The sequence below is a fragment of the Eurytemora carolleeae genome, unplaced genomic scaffold (assembly GCF_000591075.1).
Source record: "Eurytemora carolleeae unplaced genomic scaffold, Eaff_2.0 scaffold417, whole genome shotgun sequence".
Classification (NCBI taxonomy): domain Eukaryota; kingdom Metazoa; phylum Arthropoda; class Copepoda; order Calanoida; family Temoridae; genus Eurytemora; species Eurytemora carolleeae.
This window is the reverse complement of record NW_019396423.1, coordinates 150,559-160,595: the sequence shown is the minus strand read 5'-3', so window position 1 is coordinate 160,595 and position 10,037 is coordinate 150,559. Positions and strand designations below refer to the sequence as shown.

Here is a 10,037-nt window from a genome sequence, read left to right as displayed (position 1 = left end):
TGTGCTTTATGTATATCTCGGTTTAGGATATACACTATACAGTGTACACTGTATAGTGTATAATACAAAATTGAAATTAAAGGGGATTTCGACGTAAATTCAAGTTAACCTCCATTTTATAAGTGTTATTTCCAATTCACGATGGTACCATTGCTATATCAACGATTCTCTTTACTGTCTCTGCAGCTTAAAGATGCAAATCACTGTAATAGAGAAAAAGCTGAAAATAATTGATTTTAATTTAGAAAAATAAGGATATAATATTCATTTTCGGGCCTGCAACTCTCTAATTGGAAGGTCAATATCCCAATATAATATCAATAAAATGACCTTTCCTTTCATCTAAACTTTTTTGTCAAGTTTTACTTCACTTTGTTTGAATTTTGTAAAAGTTGAGAAAAATTCCAGATTGAAAAGTTGTTCATCCCTGCTCAATCCATTCTACAGATTTCAGAAAAGTTGTTCATCCCTTATACTCAATACTTTCTACAGATTTCAGAAAAGTTGTTCATCCCTTATACTCAATCCATTCTACAGATTTCAGAAAAGTTGTTCATCCCTTATACTCAATCCATCCTACAGATTTCAGAAAAATTGTTCATCCCTTATACTCAATCCATTCTACAGATTTCAGAAAAGTTGTTCATCCCTTATACTCAATCCTTTCTACAGATTTCAGAAAAGTTGTTCATNGAAAAAAAGACACACAGTTTAAAATTTTGAAATTCGAATCTCATATCCCTCTTTTTAGGATTTGAATGATACACACTCGTATTTTTATTAGATATTTCTCATTACGTTCAGAGACCAATCTCAAATCTTTTTAAACAGAGAAAAAAAGACACACAGTTGATACACTATGTTGTTTATTTGTTGATAATAATCATCAAATTTAGACTAAGCTTGATATCCTTTTATACCAATTTATTTTAATATATACAGTTGAAAATTGGGAAAAAAAAGGCTTTTCATACCTACTGTAGCAAAGGAGGGTTGGGGGGAGGGCCTAAACCTTGACAAAAAAAACTCATCAAAAATAAATATGTATGCTTTTTCTTAAGGTTTTTTAAAATAAAAAGTCTCGCAGTTTGTGTCATTAATGACTGAATTTTAAATAAAAGTAAAACTTATTAAGTTGTCAACTATGTTTTATTTGGAATCAGCCTTCCTAGACGGTTTTTGTGATATCCATTCCATAATGGCATATTTTGAAGAGGCAAAACTCAGTCACTCAACTTTTTCAATTGTAAATGAACGTTGATTTGTGGTCCAAGAATTTTGCACAGGTTTCAATGTTGGCAGAATTTTGATTAAACAGTTATAAAATTGCCACACATTGGTTCATAAAGTTTAACGAGTTCAACGCAACGGTTCGACCACGTTATTTTGTTTCATAACGTGAACAAACGAACAGACACATGTCAAACATTCCTTCAAACTAATAGATATTCAAACTATAAAGAATTGATTTGATTTAGTCATTTAATAAATTAACTTAGGTCAGCAAACTTATTCTATTCATTCTCTTTTCTGCTGGCAACACAGGGAGGGGGTGTCAAACAAGTCATCTTTTTCTCTACAAACACTAAACTTTTTATTCTCAAATAACAATTCTATGAAGTTGTTAAAAATTCTCAACTTTCTTAGATTTTTAACCACTCTTAAAGTTGGTAAAATTCTGAAAAATAATTTTATCTCCAGATCATCCAGATAGCCAATACCTTATTGCACATACAGAACATCCGGGAACTGGATGTGGGTATGTTAAAGAAGACGTTCCCTCCGTAATAAATCCAGGGCGAACATTCATCTATAATATAAAAAGACTGGATTTAGATTTGTTATCAGTCTAAATTAAGGGCACATAGAGCAGGAGGCAGATTTGAAATTGTAGTTAGAAATCTTTAATCGGTCCAAAGTATTTTTACTTCTCCGGCAAATAAAGCAAATACCTAAGTTTCTCTTTTCAATAAAATTGATCAAATTACCTGTAAAATATCCGCTGCTTTCAGTTTCAATTTAATTATTAAAAAGGGCAAAATGCCGCATGATTTTCGCGAAAAAATCGGAAATACGAAAGAAATTTGTCAAGGTCATAAATGTTTGAAGATGAAGATTTTTCAAACAGATGTAATTAATGTTTTCGCTTATGTATCTATCTGCGAACTCTAGCTTTTCACAGAATTACATTAAGCAATTCTCTTTATTAAACAGATGCGATTCAGCAATTTTTCAATATTATTCAAACCCCAAAATTCCGCAGATTTTGGCGAATTCAGAATTTCAGATGAAGCTTTAAATTTCCGAATCCATCTGCAATGCTGCAATGCAACAATACACCAACCAGGTGTATATTCACTCTAAACACAGGTTTACCCAATTCCCCGTAGTTGTGACATTTTCTTCATTTGCGAAACAATTTTATTAGTCATTTCAAGACTTTGTCAGAGCCAGATGACTAAAATAACCTTCAAGTAGTCTTTACTCTCGGATGACAATTCAGTCTCAAGATCCTAGTAAAAAACAGCTCAATTTGTTACTGCCCTAAATAAACTGACTTCTAACTGAACAATTATTATATTTGTCAATAAATTTTTTCATGTTCAAAAACGTCACATACATATTTACATTTTAGCTTTGCATAGCTTAATTAGTCAATTCATTTCATATTTACGACGAGAGCCGATACGTCTAGAATAACAGGTTTGTTGGTAATCAACGATCACCGTGAGCACTTCTTGGATTACCGATCTGGGCAACGATCACCAGGAGACCTCCTTGGATTCGTAGGATGGCCAACGATCAATACTCTCATGGGATATGCTCATATCACGGGGCAGTTCACTCCATACACTGAAATCAAAAGTAAGGTTAACAATAAGAATTTTAATTTGAATTATAAATTAATGCTGAAAAAAGTGAAATAAAAATAATACTATATATGATTTGTTAAAACCTTCACCTAAAACTTACAAAAGACGACTTGCAGTTCTACGCCCCAATAAAGATATTTTAAACAAATAGGAAAACGACATTGACGAGTCAATAATGCACAGTAATACGCAGCGATTGAAATTTCATAAAAACGATCACAATCTAGGAACTGATTGAAATTTCATAAAAACGATCAATCTAGGAACTCGTTTTTGGGAATGGGAAAGAATCAGGTTCAAGGTTCAGCTGCAATTTCGCCTATTTATTAAATTCAATAAATCTAAAATGCAACAAAGAAGCCTCAAGTGTTAAGAGAATTAAAAATCATTCACATAAACCCTTTTTCCAACGGGCGTTTAGTTTTTCTAAATATTTTTGATAAAAATTTGACCCATATACAACAATTTAATTTGTAGAGTGGTTTTAATAGGATTTCTGCCCTATTTAGCCTTTAAATTGCTTATGCTTATCATTGTGAAAGAAAAAGGTTTACAGTTAAGGAATAATTAATATAACTAGAATAAAGGATTAATTAATATTACACATGAATAAAGTAAAAATTCTGTACAGTCGTCATTCGTGGTTAACAGTGTAGATTCTGTAAGAAAAATCAAGAAGACGACATTTGATTAAGTAGTTTACCTATTTAACGCAGAGGATAGGTTGGGCATGGTACTAGGTAGGGTTCGGAGCTCCTGTATCCCCATTACACTGCTGGTATCTGAGCTAGGAACCTGCTCAGGGTTCAGAGGATGACCGATAGGAGTCAATCTTGAGACAGAGGCAGGTCTAGAGACAGGACGAGGGCCTAGATAAATGAAAGCTAACTCAAAATCTGAACAAGTAAAAGTCCTGCAGTAAAAGTCCTACCCGAAGATCTCACATAATCCCGAATCTTTGAAATCTTGTGCAAACCATTTCCCAATTTATGAAAAAGTGTTTTATCCGTTTTGACTTTTAAGGACCCTACAGTTTATACACAACCATGACGGACCCATCTAGGTACCCTAGGATTTTCTGAAGGTTAAAACAAAACCCATTTATTAATCAGATAAAGGCAAGGGTATAGTTATAAACGGCCTTTAAGTTAAAATAATAGTTCAAATTTACCTTGATTAATATTCAGATTTTCTCCGATCCGGATTCCAGTCACTGGTCCGGAACTTCGCTTCCAACGTACATCCAGAGATCCGGATAGATTATCCGTAGATCCGGTCCGGGTGGAGGATAGGTTATCTATCGATCCGAGCCGGGTTGGAACAATGTTATCAGCGGATGCGTGTCGAATGGATGAGATGTGATCAGCTGGTCCCAGACGGACGGATCCAATGTTGTCGGTAGGGGGGAGACGGGACAGGTCTGCGTTGTCCTCTCCATCCTGGTGAGATAGAACCCACTTGAGTGTGCGTTGAACCTTAACCTGGATATAGTTATAAGTTCGACCAAAACAGTTTCGATCCAAGTCTGTCTTAGTATAAATCCAAGATGAATAAATAAAAGACAAAAACTCTAAACTTATAAAAGAAATTTCAAGAGATGGCAACGGTACCCTTAAACTTCTAAGGTTTAATCATGCTTTAGGAGTTCATATGGCAACTTCCCAAATGTGCAATTTACCAAGCGGAAACTTCCCAAAGATTAGGCTTTCTAATGCACCGCAGGTTGCAATGAAGGCCGAACGCTGCGGCTAGGATGGATGGCGGCTAGAGGCCGAGTGACTCGGCTAGAACAGACTGGAGCCGCTTGGCAAATTGCACATTTAGGAAGTTGCCTCTCGGGAAAATACCCTCGAGAAGTTGCCACTTGGTGGAAAAGTACCTAACATCATGGTAAATAGTAGACATTGCATTGATTTCATGTCCATTACTTGAATTCAGAGATCTAAAAAAATTGTTTAAAACCCTGCCATTTTTAGCGAGATACTAGATAAATTAACCTATCCGTGCAGTTAAGATTCAAGGCTTTAAAGAGTTAGAAAACGGTTTACCTGGGAATGGTTTAGGTTATGCTCCGGGTAAAGGAGAAGACGAGGTTTAATAACATTCTCAGATCCTACTTTTACATCTTCTTCCTTGCTATTATCTCCACTGCTAGGGTGCTGACCAAATCTAAAAAACAAGTTATTACCTATTTAAAGGGACTGTAATTGTAATTTCAAGCGAATCTCCATACAGAGATGGCAATACCAAATTCACAACGGTACCCTTGAACCCAGTATGTGATCACAGATCAATAATGTGGAAGATTTTGTAGTCTTTTCTCTTTAGATAAAATATATATTTTATTGAACACATTTCTGAACAAATACATTTAAAAACTATGTTGTGTAGCCGGTTTGTATCATTTTGCGAATCTATGTGTATAAATCCCAAGCTCTGCATCCGATTATTGTTTGATTTATGCAAAAATGACCAAAGAACAAAATAATACAAGAACTTATCTAATATTGCATATGAAACCTATGTACGTAGAAAAACTGTCATTGAACAAGTCTCTAGTAAAGTCAAACATGATTTACGCGAATCCGGCTGAAAATGCGTGGAGAATTCCACTTCAGTTAAAAGATTTACTATTAATCTGGTTAATCCGGTCAAATCAAAATGTTTTTGAAAGATTTAATTATGCTGAAATTATCAACGATATATGTAAAACCTAACCAAAAGTTTTTTTATTGTTTAAAACTGTATATTTTATATGTTATATATCTCGTTCCTCGTTGACTTTAAAATGTTACCATTATAATAGTTTACGAATAAATAGAATTAAAAAAAAATACGCAGGTCACTTTTAAGAAGAGAACTAGGAACATCTGTTCTCAAAATCATACAAATTATAAAAATTATGTAGATATATAAACAGTCAAGGTATTCACATCGGAACTTGTCATCTTAGCATTGAGGGTCAATTAAATTGAAATTAGGATTTTAGTCCCAAAAACATGATCTTAAGGACTTGCTGACGTGGCAATCTGATACAAGGTATCCAAAACAATTATATATAATATTGTAGATTCGATTTAACACCTTAGAGAGAGTAATTTCTCTTAGCTAATCGGGAAAAAGAAAATTTCGTTTAATTAACCCGTTTAATAACAGTTTCATAAATTGAGCGATATAAAAAGAATAAATACATCTGCTGTGAATCGGCCATGCAAATTACCTTGAATTTAGATCCTTGACGGATACCCTTTCCGGGTTAAAATAAGTGGCCAGTGATGAAATATCTCCAACATTTGTATCATATACCAGGGTCTTGAATGTAACAGGACCACGGTGCAGAAAATTTAAAATCTAAAATATATATATATATAACACAACTATCGAGAATGTTTTTAATAACAAATAAACTAGCAAAGACTTCACCAGCACAGACTAAGACTTCCAGTAGATTACTAGATTGAGATACATGGAATAATAACATGCAAGAAACTAATTTATGACGACTCCACGAGACTAATCCAAGAAACTAATTTAAGATGACTCCACGAGACTTATTCAAGAATTGTTCACGTACGATTTGGGGGACAATAGTTTGGCCACTAGACGTCTCTCGTATTCCGTCAGACATCTAGCGGCCAAATTATCGTCCCGCAAAGAATATGAACTCCACGACCACTGTTTATTAAAGTCATCAATCAACTTTTTTGATTTAACACCTTGGAACAAACTATTCCCGGTTTGAATAAGCCCCATGACGTCCTAATATGAAAAAAAAATTGGGGAAAGCAGTCTTCTTCGATTTATCTCATTTTAAAGTCGACATGCAAGCCAAAATTTCCCTAATATTTACCAGAAAAAACGTTCAAAACACATCTTTTTAATTTGAAATTAAAATAAAATTTGCACCAGACTAATGAAGACTTCACTCAGGAGACTATTTCAGACTGCATGAGACTATTTCAGACTGCATGAGACTATTTCAGACTGCATGAGACTATTTTACATTTTTTCGCGAAAAAATAGCAATTTGCACAATCATCTGCAAAATTGATTTCGAGCAAAAGTCCGCTATTCCGCTTTTGAGTTATTCTGTTTTGTGCAATTTTGCAAGAAAAAATCTCATTAAAAGGTTGATTAAAAGTGTAAACTGTATAAATTAGTTATCCATGGGATTGCACACAATTATCCAAAGAGTTTGTTTTTAATTACGATGCTTAAAAAAAGGAACTGCAAACTTGCCTAAAACTTTACTTTGCAACCTGATGCATGATAGAACAATGCAAATCTATGCAAATCTCACACATAAATTGAGCAATATTTTGCCAATTACTCCTCTTAAACTTAAACTTAAAGGGAGTGCTCGCGAAAAATATAAGGATGCTACGTTTAGGGCTGGGCACGTTCCGACTTTTTTGAAATCGTTCCGTTTCGTTCTAGAACGAGGGCCTTCAGCCAAATCGTTCCGTTCTCGTTCCTCTTTTTTATCGTTCCGTTCTCGTTCCGTTTCGTCCCGTTCAGTCATGTTCCGTCCCATTCCGTTCCTTTCTGAGTAGAAGAACGGTCTTCCCGTTCCGTTCCGATCTTGGCGTTCTTAGTTGAAGTTCTTGTTCTGTTCTTAATCAAGAATGTTTCCAGCCCCCGTACCGTTCTTAGAAACGAACAATTCCATCCAAGACAAAAGTTTTATAGAAAGGAGTTGGTTAAAAAGTAAAAAAAAATTACGATTTCTTAATAAAAAGTTCCACATCGGCCGTAAATAATACTTTAAATTATATATTTTAAATTTAGGGTTAAAAGAATAAGATTAGATAATTTCTGGGCTGAGCAATGTATAATTTAGTGAGTTGGAAATCCTAATTTATTTGGCAACCTTATTTTAGAAATATTTTTTATACAACAACATAGCCTTGTTCCAGACATTTCCAACATGTCTTTCAATTGATTTCTGTATTGCAGAGATATGAATTTAACAACTTTGATTTTTTTTAAGTTTTCCTTTAATAAAAGTACTTTTTTTGACAACATAGAAAAAATAAATCACGCAAAATGCAATGATTTTAATCTTAAAATGATCGAAAATGTTCTATGTATAACATAAAATTCAAACTGATTAAAATTTTAAAAAAATCAATTCAGGTTTCCGAACTGACCAATTCCATATCCTAATAATTATTACACATCTGTCAAACAAAAAAGCTGCAACTCTTTTTCAAATATATATATTTTTATCAATAACTGTTCATACATTTAGTCCGACTAGCAAAGATCAATTCCAAGGTATCCTAGAACGTCACAAACACAAGCAAAGCAGTCAGAAGCTCCCAGAATATCTTCAATGCAGCCAAAGATATCAGCTGCGCTGCCACAATCACCCCAGGCGGCTAAATAGAATAGTTTAAAGGGAATGTAGGCGTAATTTCAAGTGACTTTCCATGGAATGTCCGATTCACTACGGCACCCTTGAAGTAAATAAGAAAATAAGAAAAAAAGAAAAAAAGAAAATCTAATAAGCAAATCAAAGTTGTGTTTTATTTAAAAAACGTCACTAAGAATTTATGCATTTTCTTTGGTGGAAATTTCCGAAAACCACATTCCAAAATGTGCTGGGTGTCTAAAAATATGGGTACTCCGGCTCAAGAAATGATTTCCCCAGTGAACAGTTTCTTAAATGCAACTTCTTAAATGTACAATTTCCCAAGTGAACAATTTCTTAATTGCAAAATTTCCCAAATGAACAATTTCCCAAATTTATAATGTTCCTCCAAGTGTCATTTTTCCAAATAGACAATACCTTAATGTCGCCTTTAAAAATGGCATGTTTTTATCTTAATGAAAAGCTCAAAATACCTTCGATTTCTCCAACGCAGGCGATCATTTCCAGGGTGCTGCAGTATGGAACGGGTTTAGCTGCGGTCAACTTCCTGAAAATGTAATATTGTTAAATTTTCAAGCTAAAAGAGACAATCTTTATAATTTCTAGTGGCCTTACATTAAAAGGGGGACAAGCCCAGTTACAAATAATTAATTTTCAAACAAAAGTTGACGGATACCCACATACATTCTTAAAAAGATAAAACCTTAACCCCTATCCCTGCTGCAGTACTTAAAAACCAGGATACGCTGGGGGGGGGGGGGTCAATTTGACCCCCCTCTAAATCCCAAGTTTGATGTTAAAATATGACAAATGATACATCATTGGAAAAATCTTATGTTCCACTTTTAGAATCTGCAAACAATTTTGCAATTTTGCAAAAATTGTATTTTTTTGCAAAATCCAGTTTTACATAAAAATATTTGCAACAAAAAAATGTCTAAAAAATGAGAAAATACACATTTAGAAAAGCCATTGTAAATAAGCAAAAAGTTTTGCAAAATTTCTTCTAACCTGAAGTATAATTAAAAAAAAACTAAAAATGTGCAAATTTCTTTTGACGGGTTGTATCATTTGTATGCAAATAATTTGCAAAAATTTCTTTGCAAAACTTGTGCAATCCGTTTCTCATGTCACAGGCTTTCCAAAAAATCGTCAAAATCTGCCTACTGAAAGTGGGTCAAAACAAAAATTTAGTTTGTTACAGGAAAAAGTAGTGTCATTCAGGAAGTGTGGCTGAGGACTCAGGCTCAGGCTGGGGGGGGGCGGGGTGTCCAAAAATCGTTCTCTAGGACTCCTAGGACAGACCCATTTAATCAATGGTCTAAGCTAAATTATAAAATTAGCTCATTACATGCAAACTGAATAACAAGTAAATACATTGGAAAACTATAATTGTGATGACTGCTGAAGCAAAAAATCACTTCCATTTAAAAATCAGCGTAAAAAGTGATAAAACATTGTTTGAGACTATTTTATAGACACTTACTTTTAAAAAATATATCTAACCTGCGACTTTCTTCTGGTCCAAGGTATAATTGTGGCTTCTGGTTGGACTGGTATTAAATCTCCAGGGGTGATCAACATTGTGGATTCAAATTAATAATGTTAATCAGGAGATAAAAAAGTGCGTATCGTAACGTGATGAAATAACTCAACGTATAAGTGTATGAAGCATGGAGAGTGGAGTACAATTAAATAAGTTTGTTTATTTATGTAAATTTACAGTTTAATATTAAGATCTAGTTTTTGACGGTCAGGGGTACCGCAGTGGACGGAGATAAGATAATAGG

At 33.9% G+C, this 10,037-nt stretch overlaps 1 protein-coding gene across 2 annotated transcripts; it reads right to left on the bottom strand.

Annotated features, from left to right (window-relative positions):
- Positions 1-2,558: 2,558 nt before the first annotated feature.
- On the bottom strand, positions 2,559-9,945 carry LOC111703008 (uncharacterized). Of its 2 annotated transcripts, none has more exons than XM_023474845.1 (6): positions 9,754-9,945; positions 6,094-6,224; positions 4,922-5,042; positions 4,045-4,354; positions 3,577-3,742; positions 2,559-2,853 (listed from the first exon to the last, which is right to left on the bottom strand). In XM_023474845.1, exons 1-6 carry the CDS (start codon positions 9,829-9,831, stop codon positions 2,763-2,765), a joined length of 897 nt encoding a protein of 298 aa, XP_023330613.1. In that variant the 5' UTR covers positions 9,832-9,945; the 3' UTR covers positions 2,559-2,762. The 2 variants fall into 2 exon arrangements, with proteins under 2 accessions (XP_023330613.1, XP_023330614.1); XM_023474846.1 differs by having other exon boundaries at positions 4,045-4,348.
- Between the last annotated feature and the right edge of the window lie 92 nt (positions 9,946-10,037).

Coding starts and splice junctions, on each gene's coding strand:
- LOC111703008 (XM_023474845.1), bottom strand. CDS start 9,831: ATGTTGATCACCCCTGGAGATTTAATACCAGTCCAACCAGAAGCCACA. Junction 5,043..6,093: donor GTCAAGGATCTAAATTCAAG/GTAATTTGCATG, acceptor CTTGTTTTTTAG/ATTTGGTCAGCACCCTAGCA. Junction 4,355..4,921: donor ATAACCTAAACCATTCCCAG/GTAAACCGTTTT, acceptor AACTATATCCAG/GTTAAGGTTCAACGCACACT.